At 37.6% G+C, this 27,629-nt stretch overlaps 1 protein-coding gene across 1 annotated transcript in view; it reads left to right on the plus strand.

Annotated features, from left to right (window-relative positions):
- The window catches only part of GTF2F2 (general transcription factor IIF subunit 2), a 194,930-nt gene that overhangs the window by 158,545 nt on the left and 8,756 nt on the right, over positions 1-27,629 (plus strand). The window contains exons 6-7 of the mRNA XM_037002115.2: positions 914-1,013; positions 16,037-16,180. Of these exons, the coding sequence (XP_036858010.1) occupies positions 914-1,013; positions 16,037-16,180 (244 nt within the window). The remainder of the gene's footprint in view (positions 1-913; positions 1,014-16,036; positions 16,181-27,629) is intronic.

Consider the following 27,629-nt stretch of genomic DNA (forward strand, 5'->3'; position numbering starts at 1 on the left):
GGGTGAAGGGAATAAAGGGGCACAAAAATTCTTAATCATAATATAAGTGTATCACAGGGATGGTAGTACAACATGGAGAATATAGCCAATGATTCTGTTAACATCTTTCTATGTTGACAAATCGTAACTGCACTGAGGGGGTAAAGGGAGTAAGTATTTAACAATATGGATAACTGTTGAAACACTGGTACTTGAAAACCAACATAAAATTATATATCAGCTATACTTCAGTTTTTTAAAAAAGCAGGTACCACAAGTTGTGCTTTTGAAAGAATTTTAAATGAAAATTATTTTTGGTTCCTATTCTTTTGAACAGAATTCTTCATTCTGTTATATTTTTATTCTTTTCTGTATCATGGACTTATTTTATGGCTCTTATTCCAAAAGTGGTATTTTGAGTTATATTTTAGAGTCTTGCAGTAGTTCTAGACCAGGGCTGTCCAGTCAGAGTTCTGTGATGATGGAAATGTTTAATATCTATGCTATTCAGTAAAACAGCCACTGGAGTCTACCAATGTACTCTTATCAAGTGAATAGAAGTTTTAAATCAATAACTTGATTAATTTTAGACCATATAATTTCAGGTAATTCATTTTTACATGCAGTATTTTTTTGAAATTTGAAGCTGGTTATCTTCTTTGTTATAGTAGTTAAGTATTGACTTTACAATATAGAATTAGAAGTTGTAGAGTTATGATAAGATTGCTTGTATGGTTAGTTTATAGTCTGGCTTCTGTATTATGGTCATACATATTCAGTGTGCTTTTGATATATTAAGGCTGATATATCTTCTGAAATTGCTTTTTTATATATATTAAGTATAAGGTCTGTAATAAGAAGAATTATAGGAATAACTCTTCAGGTTTCACTCTAATAAACAAGTAAGATATTGATAATGCCTTCTGTCTTTCAGATTGCAAATAGAAGAATCTTCCAAACCTGTAAGGCTGTCACAGCAGTTGGACAAAGTTGTGACAACCAATTACAAACCTGTTGCTAATCATCAGTACAATGTAAGTCCTTATGTCTCTCTTCATTCTGTCATATTTTTATTCTTTTCTGTATCATGGACTCTTAGGTTTCAGAAGAACCTCAGTAGTCATGTACCTTGCTCTCCAATGCTGGAATTAGCCAGACTCAGTAAGGAATCTGACAGTTTGCCAAACATAAAGATGTTTACTCTGTGTTCTAAGTCATGTAGTGAGAAGGCTGCAACTACTGGTGAAACTACTCTTGTTAAGTTTTTCAAAGAAATAAAACACTTCGATTTTCAGTGTTTTAGATGTTTAAACCACAATGTCCTTAATAAATACTAGTTTTATTATATTTTCATTATCCTATACCTTTATAATAGAGTTTCTAATGTTTTGACAAAAAGTTTTAGAAGTCATGGAACAATAGTAATTGTTCCCATTGATTATTAAGATTGCTTTGCATAGTTTCAGCTTTCACAGGCACTTTTATGGTCTCACACTACCATGCAAAGTGAGAACTGCCCATATGTTTTTTAAACCTTTTGTACTGAAGTATATCTATGTATACTATGTATATTACACAGTATGCAGTGCATACATAAGTATGAACACTTTGTGCCAGGAACTGTTCTGAGTACTTCATAAATAATGACACACAGAGTCTTCATAATTGCCGGATGAAGTGACTACTGCTGTTATCTTCACTTTACGCACGAAGTAACCGAGACACAGAATGGTTAGCTTACTTGAAGTCACACAGCCAGTAGTTACCAAGTTCAGGTGTTGAACCCAGGCAGTCTGCTTTAGGAGCCATTATGCTATGTTGCTGTGAGTCATCAGCAGTGCCAAAAGGGCTAGCGATAATAGGTCTTTGAAATACCTGTAATGTAAGAAGAAATGTTATGATTTTCTGAAAATAAAATGAAGCCTAAGTCAAGTCAAGTAGCAGTTGACAGTTGATATGTCCTATTTTGCTTAAGATTCCTCTTGATATTGAGTTTAGGAAGAAATAAACCCTCTTTACCTGGCCTTAAGTATGCAGACTTCTTAATTAATGCAGATTAATATCTGCCAAACCACTACTTTATATTTAAGGTTCTTATGGCTTTTTACTATGACAGGCAGATGCCTGTGGGGCCAAGCAGACAGGCATGTTCAGTGAGCACAATGCCGAAATCTAAGAAGGTAAAATGGTAGGGACTATGATGAACTGGAGAGCACATACCCCTTCTAAAGACATTCAGAGTTTAAAAACTGCTGTACTATTTGGATTTTTAAAGCAAGTCAGAGTTCAGCTGTATCCAGCCAGGCTGTCACTTCACAGCCCCTGCTTATGCCTTAGGGCAATAAGAAGAAGAGCACAGGCAAGATAAGTGAAAACAAAACTATCAGATATTTTTATGTGGCCTCTTGATTGAGACAAGTAGATAAATTTCTGTGTCTTTATGCTCTTCTATTCTCATCTTTTCTACTCTACTTCTGGAGTCAAGTGGAAGTAGAGATATAAAGTTATAAAGTGGCATAGGCCTTAATTGTCTTTGCCTTTCTTCCTCTTCTACTCTAGCCCCTAATTATGGTTTTCTCTCCATTTATGGGCCAACCTTCTGTATACAGGTTTCCGCTCTTGTGTATGCATTTATCACAGTGAGGACAAGAAAGACCAAACTTTCCATAAGCTATAGAGAGGTATCACCTTCCTGGAGAGAAGTCTGGTAACTTGTGTAAAAAAATGTATATCCTTTGACCTAGCAGCCTTATATCTAAGAATTTATAGTAGAAAAATAGGTGTCCAAAGATGTATATACAGCAGTGTTTCTCTATTGTGTAAGATAGGAGAAGATTGGAAGCGTCCAAAAACAAAGATTAGTTAAGTACTTTAATAGTTCTTAACTATCATTTTGGGATGATAGGAGCTACAGTGTGACTTTCCATAATTTTCTTCTCTATTAAATCGTTTTTATTTGTTAGAATTGTCCCAGTGGGCAATAAAGCTTTTCTGTTGGGATGGCAAAGGGAGGAAAGATGGGGAAGAGTGTTACTGCCTAGCCGCGGCAGCCTCTGGCAGTCATCTAAGAGTCGTCTTCTCCCAACAATAGGTATTTTTTAAATGCCTGCTTGTACTTGAGATACCGACTTCTAATGAAGCAAATAAAGTTCCTGTCTTCAAGGAATTATCACTTCTTTTTGGTTGTGCCCTTTTAGACCCCAGTTGGGGTCCTTTGAAGTAGTGAGTCTACATTTCTGTACATTTTTTCATAAATTTCACTGCAAGGGTCACTCTTGCTATAGACTACAATTTCTGAGGCAAAAGGGAAATCTCTCTTAGGTTGATCAAAGCTAGCACTTTGCTCATAATCAAAGCTCTGACCTCTCTCCAGTTTATGCTCTTAGTGACATTGGCACTGTATTTGCTTGGCAGGTACGGAAATTCCAAATATCGTATTTTTAGGATGTTTTACATTGTTTTCTTTTTACTGCTAAAATAAGTGTGAGTGTGTTATATTCTGAACTCCTTGTTAGTATATAAAGCTATAACATCCACTTTAAAGATTCCTCAACATTAAGTGGCATTTCAATTCATGGTATCAACCTTTGTTGTCATAGTATGAGTGAATCATTATACTAATGTAGTTCTAGTAATGAGTCATATAGTAATCTTTGATTAAGATTTAGTTTACATAAAAACAGACTGACTATAATCTACCACACTGTGTTATTTGAATGTTCAGTGACTTTTTTCCCATTTGATTCCCCCCCATAGCTTTTAAACCCCCCCCATAGCTTTTAAAAACATTTTCAATCTTATAGTGTAATACCAAGTATAGGAAGAGTATGTAACTTTTGTTATTGTTACCAGAGGAGACATTGATTTTTAAGTAACTGAGAACAGGTTCAACACCTAGTTCAACAGGAGTGATTTAGAGGTTTATGAAATCAAGACATTCAATAAAATATTTTAAATTGAATATGATGTTGAAAAATTTTCAAAGTTCTTCCAGATGGAACTACATAAACCCACAGCCCCGTATTTTATTTTAGCAGTTAAAGTTCTATGAATGCAATTTTCAGGAGTTGTGTAAAAAGATTCTGTATTGAAAGAACTTATAGATTCTGATTATATCCCACTCTTCAAAATTTACACTGCATTGAATATATTAAAGTTGGAGGCCTTCAGGAATTTGTTTAATTCTGTATTTACAAATATTTGAACATCAAATTCCCCTTCCCCCATCCTTAAAGTAGTGAAAATACACTTGGAAAATCATGGGTTGTCAGAATAAGATTTAACTAGAGGGCCCATTTGAGTAAAGGGGAAAATATTAGAACTTACATTTATCTTGTTTTCCACCTTCGTTTTAGAAATACTTGCTATGTAGGTTGACCCTGGCACCCTTTTGCAGTCTCTCTGCTGGTCAGTCATTTTTCAGCAGGAAAGTAGAAATTGTTTAACAGAGGGATTGACAGTGATGCTTTTAGCACCTCACGTTTTTATTTCCTTTCAGTATTTTAGGTTTGGTGCTAAATTCAAAGATTTACAGATTATGGCTTTAAAAGATTCCTACAAAGAAACTGTAGATTAAAGATGATACTAATAAAGCAAATATATATAAACAAGAAAATAGAAAAACTGACCCTTTTGCTTCTAAAATGATCTCTTTATCAGTCACTTCATGAGGTAGAAGTGATGGTGCAATTAAAAGTGACACGAACTTAGCCATCCCAGAAAGGAAATTTCAGTACCATTTTAAGTGTGCTCATCAGTCAGTAACTATCATAGAAACAAAAGCAACTCTAGATTTTCAAGCATTTAATGGAGGGAATTGGTTTCAGATAGTTTAGGAATATAAAATGGAATTGCTGGAGTTGCAAAAGGGAGACGGAGGTTGGTTACCAGAGTCTGCTGCTGGGGGTGCTGTAAACCAAAAGGAAAAAATCTCCCTTCCTCCTACTTTGATCCTCCCCTTTGTCAGAACCCCAGCTGGAAACCAGCTGGCAAGGGAATCTTGGAGGTGTGGCCTGCCGGTTCCCTGCTGCCATCACCACCAAAGCCCAGAGCTGAAGGCTCCTCAGAAATAACTGACAGTGACCCTTGACCTTTGTGTGTGTTATACCTTAGGTTATATTAGCTGTTGCTGAAGTGAGGCTATCAGTTTGCCATTTGTTTAAAAACTAAGCATCCAAAATGTAAAGACAGATCACTGTATTTTGAGAGCAAAAAGTGTTTTGTGATTTTTACAAATTAAACCTAATCTTAAAAATGTTTTTATTTCATCCATTGAAATTTGTGTTTACTTTATAATATCCATGCATATTAATACAGCAGTACATTTTTATAATTTACAAATAATATACATACAATTCATGCTTTAAGTTTTTTGCTGATAAAGTATATAATCAAAATAGAGAGACAGCTGATGTATAAGATTCCTTCCAACTCCCTCCACCTGTGATAGCAAGTAAGGAGGATACTTCGGTGTTTGCCTTTTGGTTGACTTTGTGGACATCATCATCTAGCCCTTGTAAACTTCACAGTGTTCTTATGTATAATCTACAATCTCATGCCTTTTCTCGTAGGAATCCCTTATCTTCCTATTTTCTAGACTGTGGTTCTCAATGCTGGGTATACCTAGAATGACAGGGAAGCTTTTAACAAAGAAAAAACCTCCAGAGATTGATTTAATTGACCTAATGTGTACACCAACTATCTTAAAATATTCAGGTTCCCTTGGTAATTCTAGCCACTGATCCAAAAAGACAGGAATATTTTTTGGTCTGTCTGCCCTCTCCTGTTGGGGCATGGGCAAAAACGAACCTGGGAGGAGACCAAGAAGTCTCTTCCCACCAAACCTAAGGTTTTAAATATGAATTAATATCTTTTTGTCTTTGTTATCATCCCCTATGCCCCCCAACTTGAAAAAAGATTTCTCTCTCCCTTTTTTCCCTGACAAGAATTCTTAGTCAGAAATCAATAGAGAAAAACCTAACTAGAAAATTATTGTTGGAAGGAATAGAATTATTACACGAAATCTTGAGGTAAACCCCTATGAACCAGTAAGAAAATGCATTTTTATACATACTTTAATTTTTCCAGTGTAGCAACCAACTGTATTGCCTTCAGAACTGAGTTTACTGAGGGGAGGTTGGGTTTTGGGTTTTGGGGGGTGGAAGTTAGGTTTTTTTCATTAATATGTATAAATTTGGAATTATGGTGATTAAAATAAATGCCTGCAGGACTGTATCTTAAAGGCTTTTCAGCAGTACTTGCCTGTTTTAGTATAGAGTATAAGCATACTACATGCCTTGTCCATTTGAATTTGGACACCAAGAACTGACCGACTCTAAAGAATTAATTTCCTCCAAGAGATAATGACACACTAGGAAGAAATAGAGCTTTGGGGTGGGGAGAATCTTTCATAAAGATTTAAAATGCAAACCATGATATTCAAGGTTGTCATGCTCACTGCAAAAGTTAAAATAAAAGCCTCCACAAAGACTGCCTTGACAAAGCAATCAAAGTAGTTCTGCAAACAACAGTCTAGAAATTTACAGACATCTGTATTATAATATGTTAATTGGTAGTGGGTGGCATTTATATAATTTTAGTCAGTGATTAAGGATAATGATGGTTGAATATCTCCATACCACATCCACAATGGATTTTCAACATTTGGTTGCTTTTTACTCTTGAATAATTTGTTTTCTATTGTGAAAATAAAATTAATTTTGTACAGTGACTTTTGGAGGTTGTAAAGATTTGTAACTGGAAACTAAATTTAAAGGCCTTTCTGAATTGACATCTATATCTGTGCCACTGGTTATGCAGTGATCTGTGGTCACGGGAGCCAGATAAAAGTTCTGTAAGTAAAATTCACATAATGTAGAAGCTGTTTCTAGTCCTTTAACTGTCCTACTAATATTTTGTGTTGGACACTAACAAGTTATATATCTGACTACTCTGAGTCAGATAATTTCCTTACAATTCCAGCACAAAACAAAATGCCCAAAGGAAAATGAGCTAAAAAGAGAATAAACAACATAAAGTCAGAACTACAGTCTTTTCCTAAATAGATGAGTTCATATCATTGTAGTTTATTTGTAGAACTAATTTTATCTGTAGTATGAAGTTGTAAGTACAATATTAAGGTTGCCAGTTCTACAAAATTCAGTTTAAAAAAGGTAAGTCACCTCAAGGATTTTAGTTTTGTCCTGAGTAAAAGTCATTAATAATTTAATGACCATGGAAACCCCTTTTTATAATTACATACATTGGAATTACCTGATACCATAGAGCAGAATTTGGATTATCAGCCTGTCTATGACTTTATCAAAAAAGATTTAACTAATGCTGTATGTACTACAAAAAGTTTTGTTTTAGAACAATCTTTTCTATGTTATCCTGCAGTATAGGCCATGAGGGCATTAAAGAGATGTTCCATTTTACTTTTTGTGTTTAAGTAAGTGTAGGGTAAAGCTGCTAGTACTTAAATTTCTCTCATAAGGAATACTATTTCTGACTTTGTCATTGTTATTATTTTTTATTGTTTTTTATTTTTATTAAGGTATCATTGATATACAGTCACATGAGCAACATTGTGGTTACTAGATTCCCCCCAATATCAAGTCCCCACCACATACCCCATTACAGTCACTGTCCATCAGCATGGTAAGATGCTGTAGAGTCACTACTTGTTTTCTCCGTTATACTTCCTTCCCTGTGCCCCCACCCCACATTATATGTGCTAATCATAATGCCCCTTAATCCCTTATCCCTCCCTTCCCACCCACCCTCCACAGTCCCTTTCCCTTTGGTAACTGTTAGTCCATTCTTGGGTTCTGTGAGTCTGCTGCTGTTTTGTTCCTTCAGTTTTTGCTTTGTTGTTATACTCCACAAATGAGTGAAATCATTTGGTATTTGTCTTTCTCCACCTGGCTTATTTGTCTTTCTCCACTTGGCTTATTTCACTAAGTATAATACCCTTCAGCTCCATCTGTGTTGTTGCAATTGGTAGGATTTGTTTTCTTCTTATGGCCCAATAGTATTCCATTGTGTATTTGTACCACATCTTTATCCATTCATCTACTGATGGACACTTAGGTTGCTTCCATTTCTTGGCTATTGTAAATAGTACTGTGATAAACATAGGGGTGCATATGTCTTTTTCAAACTGGGCTCCTGCATTCTTAGGGTAAATTCCTAGAAGTGGAATTCCTGGGTCAAATGGTATTTCTATTTTTAGTTTTTTGAGGAACCTCCATATTGCTTTCCACAATGGTTGAACTAATTTACATTCCCACCAGCAGTGTAGGAGGGTTCCCCTTTCTCATTGTTATTATTTTATGTGTCTAGGTTTTCATATTACACTTTTAAGTGTTTTTATTTCACTAGTCAAAAGTAAAGTTAGGGTGCACTTAACCATTGATAGACATGGTTAACACAAAAAGATAAGCACACATTTCTAGTCTTTTTCCCTGATAATTTAAAGTTAGGAAGGCACCAGCATTAAATGCAGTATTTTTTAGACTGAATTATGTAAACCAGGATTTAAAAGATCTAGGTAGATTTTGGTACTTTTCTTACCATTCATTAACATTACTAATCACAATTTAATTTGACCCTTGATCTCATCCTCTGTATTGACTTCAAAGTTCTTTCTAACTCTAACCTCTTGTCTTTGATTCAGGCCTTCTTGGGTCTGACATTTCTTAGCTCTGGTGTTGGGACAACTTGATAACAAATGCTTAAATTTTTTTCCCTCACTGCCAACTAGATTGTTTGCCCTCTCTGAAGTGGACTATCTTGCCTTACCAGCAAGTTTCTTTACAAATCTTCCTTGGTTTATGATGAGGTTACATCCTGATAAACCCATCTTAAATTGAAAATACATCTGATACACCTCACCAACCAAACATCATAGCTTAGCCTTGCCTACCTTAAATATGCTCAGAACACTTACAGTAGCCTACAGTTGGGAAAAATCATGTAACAAACCTATTTTATAAAGAAGTGTGAAATATCTCCTGTAATTTATTGAAATCTGTACTGAAAGGAAAGAACAGAATGGGTATATGGGTACAGAAGGGTTATAAATGTATCAGTTATTTACCCTCATGATCCTGTGGCTGACCACCAGCTGCAGCTCACTACCCAGCATTACCAGAGAGGATCGTGCCATGTATTGTTAGCCCTGGAAAAAGCAAAAAGCAAAATTCAAAGGAAGAATGGATATCACTTCCCACCATCGTAAAATCTTAAGTTGAACCATTGTAAGTCAGGGAACATCTGTATTTGAAAATGCTTTTTTCTATTAATTTTCCTAGCTTCTCCAGTCATTTTTCCAAGGAAGAGACTGCTAATAGTGGAAGCTGAATATACCATCACTTCACTTCTTTCCTGTTTCCTGAATTTGACTTTTCCATCTTCTCTCAGGATAAATTACAGCTGGAACAGGAGCACAGACAATGTCATGTTAACTGTGGCTCCATACTAACAGTACAAAAGCCTAGCACTGGTCTTTTGCTAGGTCCCTACTTTGTATTACTTTTCTTGAGGAATAATAGCCTTTGGCTAAATGAAATCCCACATCCCACTAAAGCCTGTGGGAAGACAGTAGTCTTTCTCCACCCCTCCTTACTATGATTCTTTCTCCCTTTATTTTCTAGGTCCCTAGTTAACTTTTCTTATCCCACATTTGACTAACGGGTTATAACAGCTTCATCCCCTGGTCCAGACTTTTTCCTATTTTTTTTTTTTAGCAGGCACCCTTTCTGGACTGTCCAAAACATAAACCCATTCAACCCATTACAATGGAAGGAGACATAAGGATGCAAACTAAGTGTAATTGTAAGCAGGAGAAATTTACTTTTTAGACATAATCCCTTAAGGCATTCCATAATATTCCTCTTTTTAATGCAAAGACCCTCTTGGATTTGTAGGGTTTGTCCTGGTCTGTCATGCTTTCTTTCTCCATCATTCAGCCATTGTCTTAGTTCCATCTTTCTTTTGACCTTAGAGAAAGAAAATTCTTTCTTGAATGGACCTCAGGTCCATCCCTTTTCGTCACTGATATCTCTACAGCCTCCTTTCTCACCGAATCGGGGCAGACTCTATTTCTGCCTTTGTCCTTAAATGCATTTTTAATCTGTTTAATCCCTACACTGGGAAGACTTCGATTTTCTCTTCTGGTCTCTCTGTTCCCCAGTCTTGTTCTAGCTCTTCCAGTCCCTCTGCTCTTTTCTAATAAATCCGTTGAGGCTGTCCATAGTTGTTTTCTTTCATGCTATTCCCACCCAGAAAATCTTGAGATTGACTGGATTTCATTCCTTTCCAACAGTATATATAGTCTGTGCCATGCTCCAAATCCGGGGAGGGGAAATCCCGGGGCAAAATACCTCACTGAAACCAAAATCAGTCAAAGGGGGAAATAAAGTTTAAAACCGGTTTATTGCTTACAGACAGCTGTCTGGGGTCTCACTCTCTCTCTCCTGCTGTGGCAGAAGCGAGTGAATCCTCACCCCAGCCTCTCAGGTCCAAATAAACCCTCACTCACCCAAGTAATTACCCTCTGATATGGAGATGAACTAGTCCAGATAAACCCTTACTCACCCAAGTAATTGCCCTCTGATATGGAGATGAACTAGTCCAGATAAACCCTCACTCACCCAAGTAATTACCCTCTGATATGGAGATGAACTACTTCTCTCCACCCCTTGGAAATGCCTGTTGATATGGAGATACACTACAGCTGGGCGAGAGATTCTAGAAATACTGCAATTTTATCCACAGGCCATCCCTCCAGAAATCCTGCTTTACAATCTACTCATTCCCCATTTTCCACAATGGTCCCTGGGTGAGAAAACTGGAGCATTGTGACCAAACTAATGACATACAGTAGCAACAGCAATAAAATCATGATAATCCTCAAGCTGGAGGATTCAACTAAGTTCAAAGTCCTATGCAGATTAAGTCCGTAGCTCACCCATTCCACAGCAGGCGGTAGATGAAGAGGTAGAGGATTCCGAACAGTCATCACACAGCAGCTGCAGCCAGCAGGTACGTCCAGGCCACAAGGACTGTAGAAGAAAATAACCTTAAGGGCGATAAGATACGTGTTTTAATGACACCAGCATAGGCAAATCTTGCCCACCAGGTAGGATACCTGCAAGAGAGTGGTCCTGTGACTGGACAGTGGCAGGAATGGGATCTCATCTTGGTCTAGTATACCAGACTTTCACCCCCCTCCCTGTGGGAGTTACAGATGGGTCAGTATATAGGGCTATGGGAGGTATGTGCACTGGCCATAAAGATTAAATAGAACTTCCCTGTAAGATGCTTTTACCTCCTGGACATTTTGGGTACACTACCATGACCTTTGGGGACCACTCTGCTGTTACTCCAGGTATACACATGAGACCAGCTTCCAGGCCCTTACCCCAAGGTGCCAGAAGGGCCAGCCATCACTGGTCCATGTGTCAAAATGTCCAGGGGCGCATCTACTCAACAGTGTCTCCAGGGTTTAATGCAGCAGGGGCTGGCAGCAGGATGTTGCTCTGCTGGCCATATCCCAGCTTCAGTAACTCCTCTTTGGTTTGCACATACAATTGTACAGGAGAGGCAGCAAGGTGTGTGAGCACATCCACAGGGCTCAAGTTTCCTTTTCAGGGCTTCTCATTCAAACACTCTAGCACTGCCCATAAGTGAACCGACCAGCCCTATAGACTACTGGTGTCTGACTTCAGGCCAGATTTCATCAAACTGTCATACTTCTCTGTCATGTCTGCCCCAATAGGGTTATATGGTACGTGAAACTTGCACTTTCTTCCTAATTGCTGCACCCATTCTTATAACGCATGTCCAGTAAAGTGGGTGCCTTGTTCTCTCTCAATTATCTGTGGCCAGCCATAGGCTGCAAAGAGACACTCCAGGCCCCTCTTGGTGGTTTGCTGATCTGCATGCCATGCAGGAAAAGCAACCAATAGTCCAATAGCCATGTCCACACAAGTCATGGCATACCAGTATCCTTCTGATATGGGCAGAGCCCAATGTAGTCTATCTGCCACCTGACAAAGGGTATCAGCCCCTTTACTATTGTCCCATGTAGCTGCGGGACTTGGTGTAAGTCCCTCTTAGAGCACTCAAAGGTCAATGGCAAGCTCCACCAACGAGCTACAGCCCAAGTTTGTCTTTTGCCCTGTGTGCAACAAATGCTGATGTAGCCTTGGGCCACATCAGAGGCAGGCTTTCCTTCTAGCCAGCGCACACAGGTCGGGCATGAGGCCTTGACTGCGGTTTCCATGTCCCGGACCTCAGCAGCTGGAACTGCGGCTCTGACTTTAATTGGTGCCACAGTTCTAACAAGATCCTGTTGGGCTGTCCATCAAGTTTTTCTTTCACTACCCCGGCCTTTATCAAATCAACCCACATCTGGGTCCTTGAGACCTTTCCCAGGCCTTTTGCACCTCGCCTTTCAGTCATAGCCTGTACTTCCTTCTGTGCCCTTATTGTTTCAACCTCCCCCAGATCTGCTGAAGTATGAGTAGCCTCACTTATAGGTTGCCCTATGTGGGGGGCAAAAGTAGTCCCTAGGGACCCAAAGAGATATGTAGGAGCTGTATGCCACACCAGATTTCTCATTCCTACACTGAGTAACTCCTCATTGGGGTCCTGGGGGTCCATATTATACATGATATTTTTCATGCCCAATTCCTGCAGTACCTGTTGGAGCCCTACATTCGTTTTCCAGCTATTGGGTAAATATGGTAAATCACCCTGATTAGGCCAACCTGCCCTAATGGCAGCTGTCATCCAATCCAGAAGTGTCTGATTCCCTGAGGCATGATGGGCACTTTGCAACCACTGCTGGAGGAAAGGGTGAGTTGTCAGGGAAGCCATTCAGCTCATCTCAGTACCCGACACAACAATGTTCTCCACCCCCATATCCCAGAGATGTAAAAGCCATGTTGGTAGTGATTCTGATGACTTCTGCCTATACCAGACGCTCATGTGCACCAGCTCATCCTGGGTGTAGGGACGGAGCATGGAGTGCTCTACAACCTGGGGAGGGGGCAGCTCCTCCCCATGGGGAACCTGTGGTTTTTTCATTGTATTTTTTTAATCACAGCTGGGTTGCCTTTAATGTATGAGAGGCTGCTGCTTTGGGTGGTGGCCTTGGCAGCAGATCGGCCCATGGCCCTGGCTCCTCCATCTCCAGGGCTGAGGAACCACTCTTTCCTCGCCCTCCCACATGGCCTCCTGCAACACGGCTTCTCCTGCTGCCTTCCCTCTCACCGCTTCCAGGAGCTGCATCCATTTTCAGAAGAACTCTCTCTCTTCCTTCAGGGCATCCCATAGGTCATTGCTCAGCTCCTCCAAGCGATCCCAAAGTGTTTCTCCTGCCGAAGTCCCTCTCTCTTCTTGATAACCCTCTCTTTCTCCTTGATAGCCCCCTCTCTCTCCTATATAACCCTTTCTCTCTCCTCAATAATGTTTTCCACTATCTCAGGGAAAAGAGACCCTATAGTTAGTGCCAGCTGCTACATGGCCACTCAGGGCCTCTAAGCAGTCTTCCATCTCAGGGAGAGCTAATTCTGCAGCTTCTGGTGTCTCCACCTTCCTCAGTTCTGGACACACCCTCTAGGAGGTGCTTTACTCTAGACTAATTCCCTACTAGGGGTTCCCATATTGGAAGCCCCACAGATAAGGAGCTCCTGGGTGAAGTTGCACCTTCTGCTGCTGTATCCACTGGGGCCTCCCAACTATCCACAGGGGGGCTTCAGGGCATCTCCCCACCATCTGTCTCTAGGGGCAGTGCACCCATGTAGACAGATTTCAGGTTCAGAGGTCCTGCCAACTACTGCCAGATGTAAATCTGGGAATCCTGGGGCAAAATACCTAGCTGAAACCGAAATCAGTCAAAGGGAGTAATAAAGTTTAAAACCTGTTTATTACTTACAAACAGCCATTTGGCATCTCTCTCCTGCTGCAGCAGAAGTGAGCGAATCCTCCCCCCAACTTCTCAGGTCCAGATAAGCCCTTGATTGCCCAGGTAATTAGATGAACTACTTTTCTCCACCCCTTGGAAACACCTGTTGATATGGAGATGCACTAAAGCCAGCCAGGCAAGAGATTCTGGAAATATTGCAGTTTTGCCCACACATGTATTTTCATTTTCTTCAGCATCATGATTGTCCTAGGCAGCTCTGTGATCTACTATTACCACATTTTAAAAGCTCAAGGCTCCCATATACATTTTAATATATGAGCTCTAAGAAAGGAATACATCTTGAAAGAGACTATCTTATCCACCTCATATCAGTGCAATGCCAAATACATAGTCCATGCTTAATCTATTGAAGAAGTGAATAAATGGATTTTGAGTTTTACTCCCAAGGTGTACATATCAAGACCATCAAATTAGTCCTTTCTCACTGTCTAGGTCCTACCTTTATTTAATTTGAAGTTAGATACTCATTATTGTCATGGATTATCTTTTGCCACTAATGCAAAAGTCTCTGGTTACATATAAAATAAATTTTTAGTTGTATCACCATAAAAATTACATTTTATCTTTTTGATAACAAATCTCTGTTGTTAGCAACAGACTCACAGACACTGAGAAGGGACTAGTGGTTACCAAACAGAAAGGGGTTGAGGAGGGAGGGAGAAGGGGATTAAGGGACACTATAATTAGCAATCACAAAAAAGGCAGGTCATGGGGAATGCAGTACAGCACGGAGAAGACAAGCAGTGACTCTATAGCATCTTACTACACTGATAGTGACTGCAGTAGGGTTGTGGGGGGACTTGGTAATATGGGTGAATGTTGAAACCATGATGTTCATGTGAAATCTTCATAAGATTTGTATATCAATGGCACCTTAATTTTTAAAAAACTTGTTAAAATATCAAATAAGTCTATAATGAGGCTAAAATTTATGCAATAATTGAGATGTAAGTTTTGAAATGCATTTCATTATTTTGAAGCTAGTTACTCTAGTTGATGCACAGGAGATTGTTCTCTGGCAGCTTTTACCCAGGCTGCTGATGCTTTATTTACCAGGTGGGCTACTATAGTTAATATATGTTTTCTCTAACAAGTTGCTGATGCTTTATGAAAATGATGTGTTTCTTTAAAAAGTATTAAAAGCTTTAGCAACTGAAATACAGTACAAGTTGCATGCTTTCAATAAAAAGTAATTTTTTACAAGTGATCGATTCTCTGGATAATAACACCAGGAGAGAGCTTACACATTCCCTTAGTGCCACTGCTTCCCAAACATGCACGCATGGAGGTACACAGAACAACAGGGAAAACTACCTCGTGCTCCTACAGTGTTGTTTTTATTTGGATGAGAGATATTTTATTTTGTGTTACAAATAAAGGTGTATTATACAGGTGAATTCAGAGTTCACATGAATTTTTAAGATAAGAGGGGATTTCTGAAAAATGGTTTCCTTGTGCCTGAGGACTGAGTATATATTTACTCTTTTCTGTTAATTAGCTTACTTCATTTTATAGAAGGAACAAGTTCAAGGAAGTCACACAGAGTCCAGAAGAGAAAGGCCTCCTGCAGTTGCCCATATTCTTTCCTGTTTACAGTCACTTCCCAAAGTTGTCACTCCCTAGAGAACCTGTTCTGTGATCTGCCTACTCCTTAATCTCCTGCCTGCCCCTGAAATTCCCAATTTTGAAAGATGTTACCAATCTGCGTCTGTTAGATAAACTATTCTCCTGTACATGGGTAAGCAGAACCACAGTGTTCAGACCAGCACAAGCTAACCAAGCAGCTATACTGAGTTCATCTACCTTTGGAAAAGAAAGGCTTTTTTGGGAGAAATGGACACATTTAGGAAATAAAATGTTGGCAATAATACTTTTTTAGAGCCTGAAGGTTAAGGAGCCGTGGAAGCAATGAGGACCCCCACGGTCTGAACCACTACACTGTAATCTGCTGCCTTGCAACTTAAAATCTAATAGTTATTTGGACGACTCCAATGTGAGTGCCTGTATTTCAGAGTAAACATACTGAATTGATGCCTTTATTTCTTTTGCTTTTGCACATAGATTGAATATGAAAGGAAAAAGAAAGAAGATGGAAAACGAGCTCGAGCTGATAAACAACACGTTTTAGACATGCTGTTTTCAGCTTTTGAGAAACATCAATATTATAATCTTAAGGATTTGGTGGATATCACAAAACAACCTGTGGTATGTATATGCTCATGCTGATTCGTCAGATATATACTGCTTCATTAACATGGCAATACTGGAAAGAAATGTATCACATATTAATAAGTTTACATGCACCTATGCTAATGTCAGGTTTTATTTTGACACAGAGATCGCTTCATGCAGCTTTTTTGTATGTGTAATGTCAGCTTCATTATTTTAGACTTCAAATATATTTAATATTAATAGTTCCATGTGAAGAAAAGGTGGATTTTATCCCCTTTGGCTGATGCATGACATCAAGCCTAAAGTCATTGTTTATACCATTTCTAGTCTTTATTTTATTCTCTTATCTTCCTTCAAAAGCTTTTTTTTTTTGGTTGAAAATATGCCTCATAGAAAAATTACATTCTTTTAAGAGTCATACTAGTCTGTCACAGTGAGAGTGTTTATCCCTGTCTTGTGGGCTATTCCCTAATGGACTTTTTATTTTTTAGTCTATATCTGCCCAACACTAATGTTCAGTCCTTTTAAACTACCTCACACTGCTTGTTGAGATTGTGGTTGGGTTGGCCTACTCTCCATTTTTAAGGAAAAATTTAATAAGTTGGTGTTTTAGAAGGTTTATATTCTATAAGTAATCATTTTTTAATCACTTCTTCAGACTTTTATGCCTATTTGCTAACAAATTGTGTTTCTAATCCATTTAAAATAATGATAACAAATAAGAGATACAAATTCTTTCTCCATCCTTTGAGTCACATTTCCTTCCATCTAACTTTTTCACACCTAATGTTAGCAAAATACCAAGTTGAATTATAACAGTATTACTTAGAGGTTTTTAAAAATTACATAGAAACTCTTTAAGTTTCTTTTCTTTTACCTAGTTTCCTTTATCTTTTGTCTACTTTGTCAGTACATGCAGGAATAGTTAATACTGACTGATCCATTTATTTGCTTCAGAATATGGAACAAGTTAGTTTTTTTTAAACATTTTAACATATCTAGATAGATGTTTACTAAAAGGTTTGGTTTGTTTCTAATTTATTCAAAGCCTTAGGAAATGATTTATGAAACTTTACTGTTTCCTCCTTCTCCAGAGACTTCTTTACTGTTATACTTAAGCCCTTCACTTTTTCATTAAGAAATTAAATTCCAAACAATCAAAACTTTTTTAATAGAGAAGAAAGTGTGCATGCTACAGTATTATCAACTCATCTTAATGACTTCACTTCTTTCAGCATCAAAGCCTTAGAAACAGCATTCCAAGCCAGATAAAATACTTGAAATAGAATAATTCATTAGCTAAGCTGTGTTTCTTCTGGTTTTAATGAAGTTTATCCTTGTGTTTTGTATATACACATGAAAATGTCATTCTAGATACTGAATACAAACATTGTATTCTTGGGGAATAACAACACACAAATTAAATATTGGAAGATAAGCATTTGTACATTCATATGATAATAGGAAATATAATTTCTTTGTCTCAATGTAGAATAACATTTTTTTAAGACTTACTCATGTTGCATCAGTGAGGGGTAACTAGTATTTCTCTCAATTTGGGTTCTTCAGATAATTGTTTTGTGGGGTTACTCAGTGAATTTCTTATAATAGAGCTTCTTAACCCATGGTCAGTAGATGGACCTTTAGGAGACCTAATGCTCTCCTGAATATGTGCACAAAAGTGTAGATTTTTCTGGGGAGCATATCCATCATTTATATCAGACTATTATAGAGGGCTTATGAATCACTGATCTAGAAACTAAATTATTTTGTAATAATTGTATTATTTTTAGACTAAGTTGTCTCAGCAAGCAAAAGCACCTGAAGTTAAGGTTGCATGTTATTCATATCCCAGAATATTCCTACAGCCCACAACACAAACGTAGGAGAAATTCAGTAAATATTGGTGAATTGATTTGAGAAAAAGGAAATGGTCACCTCCTCAGTATCCAGGGACTACATATTTTCCTCTGATGGTTTTGGATAGGCCTCATGTCATTTATGGCAGGTGTGGGGTCAAAGAGCTTGTCTCAAGGAAGTGCCAGGGCTACAAGTATCCTTGCCTACAGGAGAGGGTGGAAGCGGTCAGCCTGAGTTCCATTCCTGCCCTTTAGCTCAGAGGGATCTGAGGCAGTCACTTCCATTCCTAAAATGGAGAGAGTTGGACTGGGTAATTTTTGTGATCCCTTCCAGCTCTCAGTTTATGATCTCTCCCTCTCCTATTTCATCTCTTCACTTCCCTCTCATATTTGAACTGAGTTGGCAAAGCCTGTTGACCTAAAAAGAAAAACCAAATCCCAGCTATCCCCCATGTAGGTAACTATCCCCTTTAAAAGGTTCACAGGACATAAGTGAGTTTATACTTAACACCCTTACTAATTTTAGTCTGAGCAATGCCAAAAGAAGAAGGGACCTGCGTAGCATGAAAATCAGTGTAGTATGAAAGGGGCTTCCATGCGTGATGGACCGAACACTGGATTTGAAATAATGGGATTACAGTTCAAGTCCCAGCCCTGCCAGTTAGTCAGATAGTCCTGGATGAAGTATTTAAACACAGTTAATGTTTAATACACTATTTTATTTCCTATTTAATTCACTTAGCATATGCTTATATTTAATAAAAAATTTACCAATATGTTCAAATTATATGTTTATAATACTATAAAATTATAATATATATGCTTTTAAAATTACCTCATTTACCCAAGTTACCTGAAATTGACCTAGTAAAGGATCCTTGTAAAAATCAATGTTTATGAAAGATCCATTGTCAATTGCAAAGTATTTTACAAATATTTATTGTTAGTATCGTGATTAAATAAATTTTTGAGCCCTGTTGTAAAAGGGAAGAAGCGAGATCTTACTCATGTTGATCATTTCTCCAGTACAGGCATTTAATCCATTTACTGACATTCTCTCATTTACTAATGGCCCCCAGTGCTGCTTTTGATAAGTTTCTAACCATAAAGTATATCACTTTAACACATCCTCTTTGTCATTAACACTACTACTGACATCTTAAGTTACCATCTGCTTTCTGACTTTTTACATATTCTGAATGAATCTGAAGTGTTTTTGTTTTTCCAGTTCCTTCTTTTCTATATTTTCCTTCCTAAAATTTTTCACTTCTATAACCAGAACTACTGATAAGAAGCTGTCCTTACAGCCAGTCTTTCTTATTGGCCAGTCTCTGACTTGCATAAACAATCAAAGAGCTAAAGTAAAATAAAGGCAAATAAGCCAGTTTTAAAAGGCCAAGTTCTGGTAGCTGATGTAACATGGTGTCCATTTAAATTTTAAAAGGGTGTTCTTATACTGTTTAAATTTTGGCCTTTTTTCCCATCTGAAGTGAAATATCAGAGGAAGCCTATTATTTCTCTCCGCTGGCAGTCTTTGATCTTTCACCTTGAATATCTTATGTTTAGTCTTCATATTTTATTTTATCTATAAAATAGAAGCATATACAGCATTTCTTTAAAAAATACAAACCATTAGAAACATTATCTAATTGCTCCCTTTGAAACCCCAAACTGCCAAGACCACTTAGAGCCCTAACACACCATTCTCTAACACAGCACCCATTTACCAGTGTTCCTTTAACCATCCATTTCTGTTGAAATGTCACTGAAAATCAGCTGTGGTCATAACTGAACCTCTTAATTTCCTTGTGCTCTATCCACCCAATTTCAGCCAAAATTCAGGACAGTTTAATTATTAATGATCCTTCTAAATTATCAGTCCCCGATCGAGTCAATCCGGTAGACTGTTGTTTAATTCAGAATATGTAATTGAACCATTTTTATGCTTTTATTAAAGTAAGTTCAAATCAACAGGAAAAACTAGGCTAAGATTTGCATGACTGATTTTAAAGCAGCTTTTGGTGCTCTACTTCCCAACTCTCCAAGCACTAAATAAAGTTCAACAAGCAGTTGCTCATTTGCACAAAGTAGGTTTTCAATAAGCAAAGCCAGTGCAGGAATAATGTAGTGTTAACCTAATCCTCAGAATTTGTTTCCAGATAGGCCTACATAAAGGCTTGAATAGAGGTAATTGAAGCACAATTTGGCTTCAGTGAAATGCAGGAAGAAAGCTGTTTTAGAGGATAAAATGGCCAGATAATTTGATATACTTAGCATGTCTTCTGTCAAAAAACAAAATTTTATTTACAGTGGTCTCCGCTTATCCACAGTTTTGCTTTTCACAATCTCAGTTACCCACAGTCAATCTCAGTCTGGAACTAGGTGATCCTCCTTCAGACATAGAGTCAGAATGTGAATAGTAGTAGCCTAAGGCTGTGGCAAAAGGCCTACATTACTCACCTCACTTCATCTCTTCATGTAGGCATTTTATCATCTCACAGCACTAGAAGGGTGGGTACAATACAATAAGATATTTTGAGAGAGACTATATTCACAGTGTTATAATTATTATAGTTGTTCTATTTTATTAGTGGTTATGTTGTTAATCTCTATCGTGCCTAGTTTATAAATTAAACTTTATCGTAGGAATGTATGTATAGGAAAAACAGTACATGTAAGGTATGGTGTTATCCATAGTTTCGGGCATCCATTGGGGATCTTGGAGAATATCTCCTGTGGATAAGAGGAGACTGTTGTACTTGCTATTATATGTCTGTGAATTGGTTGGGACTCTCAGTTGTAAGAAGTAAAAACTCAATTCAGATTAGCTTAAACAATAGTATTTTTTGGCTCCTGCAGCTGGGAAGTTCAGGACTGCATCTGGCTTTAGACATAGCTAGATCCAGCTACTAATATTATTTAGTTAGAACTGTCCCTTCCCATCTTTCTACATTTCTCTTCATTATTCTGTCTTTCATGTATGTATTTATCTCTCTTCATTATTCTTTCTTCCATATATATAATAAAACCATGACATGTCATTATTCCTGGGCAGGATCTTGCCATGTGGTAGCCAGAATGGCCTGAAACACCTCACAGCTAGCAGCCCATAAGCAAAAAAAGAGTATCTGCCCTGATTATTCCAATAAAAGCTTCAGGGAAGATCTTAATTGACCTGGGAAGGGCTGCATGCCCATTCCTGAACCAAGAGGAGGGAGTAAGGGGTACTCTGCCAGTGGGGGCTCACTGTCTCTCCCTCCCATGCACAACATTGCTGGTACAGAGGTCACACCTAATCAACATTAATCATTTTATTGTGATGTCAAATTTAGTATGTTCAAAAATGGAACTCTTGATTTCTACACCCCATCAGATCCTCCCTCAGACTTCTCCATTTCAGTAAGTGACGCCACCATTCCTAAAATTGCTCAAGCCAGACAACTGATTCTTGCTTCCTCTTCACAGTATATATATTACCAATTATGATACATAATACATATATATATATATATATATATATATACATACACATATATATATCTGATTCAGGACCTTAAAGTAAATGCGGTCTTAGAGGTCATCTAGTAGACCCAGAGAAAGAGTTACCTAGTAGCTTGAACCCAGTTGTCCAGTCTAGGAATATCTCTTACCACATTGCCTCTTCTGTACTCAGATACATGTACATAAGCCAGGAAAATGTTTTTCTGACAAAAAGAGCCCCCTTTTTTTTTTTTTGACAAATCCATTTTGTTATAATATTACTTACGTATGGGTACAAGTGTATGCTTATAGCTCTTACGTGACTATAAGGCCAAAAGCAAATTTACAAATTAAATACAAACCAAATTACAAAACCTGTAAAATTTGGAGAACCGTCTGTTCAGTTCCTCTGCCCATTTTTTAATTGGATTATTTGTATTTTGTTTGTTGAGGTGTGTGAGCTCTTTATATATTCTGGACATCAAGCCTTTATCAGATCTGTCATTTACAAATATATTCTCCCATACTGTAGGGTATCTTTTTGTTCTATTGATGGTTCTTTTGCTGTACAGAAGCTTTTCAGCTTAATATAGTCCCACTTGTTCATTTTTGCTGTTGTTTTCCTTGCCCGGGGAGATATGTTCAAGAAGAGGTCACTCATGTTTATGTCTAAGAGGTTTTTGCCTATGTTTTTTTCTGAGAGTTTTATGGTTTCATGACTTACATTCAGGTCTTTGATCCATTTTGAATTTACTTTTGTGTATGGGGTTAGGCAATGGTCCAGTTTCATTCTCCTACATGTAGCTGTCCAGTTTTGCCAGCACCATCTGTTGAAGAGACTGTCATTTTGCCATTGTATGTCCATGGCTCCTTTATCAAATATTAATTGACCATATATGTCTGGGTTAATGTCTGGAGTCTCTAATCTGTTCCACTGGTCTGTGGCTCTGTTCTTGTGCCAGTACCAAATTGTCTTGATTACTATGGCTTTGTAGTAGAGCTTGAAGTTGGGGAGTGAGATTCCCCCTACTTTATTCTTCTTCCTCAGGATTGCTTTGGCTATTCAGGGTCTTTGGTGTTTCCATATGAATTTTTGAATTATTTGTTCCAGTTCGTTGAAGAATGTTGCTGGTAATTTGAGAGGGATTGCATCAAATCTGTGTATTGCTTTGGGCAGGATGGCCATTTTGACAGTATTAATTCTTCCTAGCCACGAGCATGGGATGAGTTTCCATTTGTTAGTGTCCCCTTTAATTTCTCTTAAGAGTGACTTGTAGTTTTCAGGGTATAGGTCTTTCACTTCTTTGGTTAGGTTTAGTCCTAGGAATTTTATTCTTTTTGATGCAATTGTGAATGGAATTGTTTTCCTGATTTCTCTTTCTATTGGTTCACTGTTCATATATAGGAAAGCCGCAGACTTCTGTGTGTTAATTTTGTATCCTGCAACTTTGCTGTATTCCAATATCAGTTCTAGTAGTTTTGGAGTGGAGTCTTTAGGGTTTTTTATGTACAATATCATGTCATCTGCAAATAGTGACAGTTTAACTTCTTCTTTACCAATCTGAATTCCTTGTATTTCTTTGTTTTGTCTGATTGCCGTGGCTAGGACCTCCAGTACTATGTTAAATAACAGTGGGGAGAGTGGGCATCCCTGTCTTGTTCCCAATCTCAGAGGAAAAGCTTTCAGCTTCTCCTATTCAGTATAATGTTGGCTGTGGGTTTATCATAAATGGCCTTTATTACGTTGAGGTACTTGCCCCCTATACCCATTTTGCTGAGAGTTTTTATCATGAATGGATGTTGAATTTTGTCAAATGCTTTTTCAGCATCTATGGAGATGATCATGTGGTTTTTGTCTTTCTTTCTGTCGATGTGGTGGATGATGTTGATGGGCTTTCGAATGTTGTACCATCTTTGCATCCCTGGGATGAATCCCACTTGGTCATGGTGTATGATCCTTTTGATATATTTTTGAATTCGGTTTGCTAATATTTTATTGAGTATTTTTACATCTACATTCATCAGGGATATTGGTCTGTAATTTTCCTTTTTGGTGGGGTCTTTGCCTGGTTTTGGTATTAGGGTGATGTTGGCTTCATAGAATGAGTTTGGGAGTATTCCCTCCTCTTCTATTTTTTGGAAAACTTTAAGGAGAATGGGTATTATGTCTTCTCTGTGTGTCTGATAAAATTCCAAGGTAAATCCGTCCAGCCCGGGGGTTTTATTCTTGGGTAGTTTTTTGATTACCTTTTCAATTTCTTTGCTCGTAATTGGTTTGTTTAACTTTTGTGTTTCTTCCTTGGTCAGTCTTGGAAGGTTGTATTTTTCTAGGAAGTTGTCCATTTCTTCTAGGTTTTCCAGCTTGTTAGCATATAGGTTTTCATAGTAGTCTTTAATAATTCTTTGTATTTCTGTGGAGTCTGTCATGATTTTTCCGTTCTCATTTCTGATTCTGTTGATTTGTGTTGATTCTCTTTTTCTCTTAATAAGTTTGGCTAGAGGCTTATCTATTTTGTTTATTTTCTCAAAGAACCAGCTCTTGGTTTCATTGATTTTTTCTATTGTTTTATTCTTCTCAATTTTATTTATTTCTTCTCTGATCTTTAATATGTCCCTCCTCCTGCTGACTTCAGGCCTCATTTGTTCTTCTTTTTCCAGTTTCTATAATTGTGATGTTAGACTATTCATTTGGGATTGTTCTTCCTTCTTCAAGTGTGCCTGGATCGCTATATACTTTCCTCTTAAGACTGCTTTCACTGCGTCCCACAGAAGTTGGGCCTTTGTGTTGTTGTTGTCATTTGTTTCCATATATTCCTTGATCTCTATTTTAGTTTGTTCGTTGATCCATTGATTATTTAGGAGCATGTTGTTAAGCCTCCATGTGTTTGGGAGCCTTTTTGTTTTCTTTGTAGAATTTATTTCTAGTTTTATACCTTTGTGGTCTGAAAAATTGCTTGGTAGGATTTCAATATTTTGGAATTTACTGAGGCTCTTTTTGTGGGCTAGTATGTGGTCTATTCTGGAGAATATTCCATGTGCACTTGAGAAGAATGTATATCCTGTTGCTTTTGGATGTAGAGTTCTATAGATGTCTATTAGGTCCATCTGTTCTAGTGTGTTGTTCAGTGCCTCTGTGTCCTTACTTATTTTCTGCCCGGTAGATCTATCCTTTGGAGTGAGTGGCATGTTGAAGTCTCCTAAAATGAATGCATTGCAGTCTATTTCCCCCTTTAGTTCTGTTAGTATTTGTTTCACATATGCTGGTGCTCCTGTGTTGGGTGCATATATATTTAGAATGGTTATATCCTCTTGTTGGACTGAGCCCTTTATCATTATGAAGTGTCCTTCTTTATCTCTTGTTACTTTCTTTGTTTTGAAGTCTATTTTTTCTGATATTAGTACTGCAACCCCTGCTTTCTTCTCGCTGTTGTTTGCCTGAAATATGTTTTTCCATCCCTTGACTTTTAGTCTGTGCATGTCTTTGGGTTTGAGGTGAGTCTCTTGTAAGCAGCATATAGATGGGCCTTGCTTTTTTATCCATTCTATTACTCTGTGTCTTTTGATTGGTGCATTAAGTCCATTTACATTTAGGATGATTATTGAAAGGTGATTATTGCAGGCTTTAAATTCGTGGTTACCAAAGGTTCAACGTTAGCCTCTTTAGTATCTTACTGCCTAACTTAGCTCGCTTATTGAGCTGTTATATACACTGTCTGGAGATTCTTTTCTTCTCTCCCTTCTTATTCCTCCTCCTCCATTCTTCATATGTTGGGTGTTTTGTTCTATGCTCTTTTAGGAGTGCTCCCATCTAGAGCAGTCCCTGTAAGATGCCCTGTAGAGGTGGTTTGTGGGAGGCAAATTCCCTCAGCTTTTGCTTGTCTGGGAATTGTTTAATCCCTCCATCATATTTAAATAATAATCGTGCTGGATACAGTATCCTTGGTTCAAGGCCCTTCAGTTTCATTGCATTAAATATATCATGCCATTCTCTTCTGGCCTGTAAGGTTTCTGTCGAGAAGTCTGATGATAGCCTGATGGGTTTTCCTTTATAGGTGACCTTTTTCTCTCTAGCTGCCTTTAGAACTCTTTCCTTGTACTTGATCTTTGCCATTTTAATTATTATGTGTCTTGGTGTTGTCCTCCTTGGGTCCTTTCTGTTGGGAGTTCTGTGTATTTCTGTGGTCTGTTCGATTATTTCCTCCCCCAGTTTGGGGAAGTTTTCAGCAGTTATTTCTTCAAAGACACTTTCTATCCCTTTTTCTCTCTCTTCTTCTGGTACCCCTATAATACGGATATTGTTCCTTTTGGATTGATCACACAGTTCTGTTAATATTGTTTCATTCCTGGAGATCCTTTTCTCTCTATGTCAGCTTCTATGTGTTCCTGTTCTCTTGCATCTTATCTATTCTGCTTATATATCCTTCCAGGGTTTGTTTCACTTCTGTAATCTCCTTCCTGGCATCTGTGATCTCCCTCCGGACTTCATCCCATTGCTCTTGCATATTTTTCTGCATCTCTGTCAGCATGTTTGTGATTTTTATTTTGAATTCTTTTTCAGGAAGACTGGTTAGGTCTGTCTCCGTCTCTGGTGTTGTCTCTGTGATCTTGGTTTGCCTGTAATTTTGCCTTTTCATGGTGATAGAAATAGTTTTCAGAGCTGGGACGAGTGATGGCCTGTAGAATTTCCCTTCTTGTTGGTTTGTGGCCTTCCTCTTTCCCTTTGCGAGGCACTGGGTTCTTGCAGGTGTGGATGTGGTCTGGATGTTGTCCTGTGTCCTCTGGTCTCTATTCTAGGAAGAGTTATCTTTGTTATATTTTCATAAATATATGTGGTTTTGGGAGGAGATTTCCACTGTTCTACTCATGCCGCCGTCTTGGCTCCGCCTCTAAACCTGAGTTTTTTTCTCCTGGTGGTAGGTTGAGCTCTAGAATCACATCTTCATCCAGCAATCTGCAGATCCATAATCCACCTCCATCTCTGCCTTCACCAAAAAGAGCCCCTTTTTAATGGAAAAAAAAAGCTAACTTCTCTCAGGCAGTCTGCTTTCTAAATTCTATCTAGTTAAGAATCATTATCATTAATCTAATCCATATACAAAGACAGTGGAATCTAAGCTATGTCTTAGCTCATTCAGTTTCTAATCCAAAGTGAAAATAGGTATTTTTAATGTTTGAAGCCCATTCCCAATTACTACTTATTAAGTGCTGTTTTATTATATTTTAATCTGACACAAAATTTCCATTTTTTACTTGATTCATTTTATTTTCTTTTTCTTCCTAAATTTTCATCATTTCCATTCTATTTCCATATTTCCTTTCAATTCTCTCTTCATTTTTTCCTATAACTGGAAGTTATTTTTGAATGGTACTACTAAAACTAAAAAGATCACCAATTTCTGAATAGCATATATTAATTAATGGCATCTTAAAGTCTTTAAAAAAGTCTTCTCTGTTAAAAAGTAATCATTTGCTAACTATGAAGTAGAGCCTTAATTAAAAGTTTTAGAATATGAAATGTCATACTGAATTATTACTGTTGAATATAAATGGATAAAATTTAAACACTTATGAAATTTTAATATTTTCTTTACAAAATTCTAATAACTAATAGATCTACCAAGTTTATTATGGGATACTAACATTTTCTGTTTTAACTTATTATATGATATGTTTCAGTTCCCTCATTCCCTTTTTCTCTTTTTTACCTTATTTCTGAATGAGATGAAATTTAGGGTGAATTTACTAACATAACCAAGAGTCCAGATTTTATATGAGATATTACATAAATGAAAGTGGTATTTACATAGGCACCCAGCAAACAAAATAGAGCATTTACTTATATTCAAATTTTATTTAGAATTCTGATTAAGCAGAAGGCCACAAAATTTGTTTAATCTGAAAAATGTCATTACCCATAAAATTTCCTTCAGCACCTTTCCAGTCCCTTTTGATTTTTTTTTTTTTGAGAGGGCATCTCTCATATTTATTGATCAAATGGTTGTTAACAACAATAAAATTCTGTATAGGGGACTCAATGCTCAATGTACAATCATTAATCCACACCAAGCCTAATTCTCGTCAGTCTCCAATCTTCTGAAGCATAACGAACAAGCTCTTACATGGTGAACAAGTTCTTACATAGT

The sequence above is a fragment of the Manis javanica genome, chromosome 9 (assembly GCF_040802235.1).
Source record: "Manis javanica isolate MJ-LG chromosome 9, MJ_LKY, whole genome shotgun sequence".
In the NCBI taxonomy this organism is placed as follows: Eukaryota; Metazoa; Chordata; class Mammalia; order Pholidota; family Manidae; genus Manis; species Manis javanica.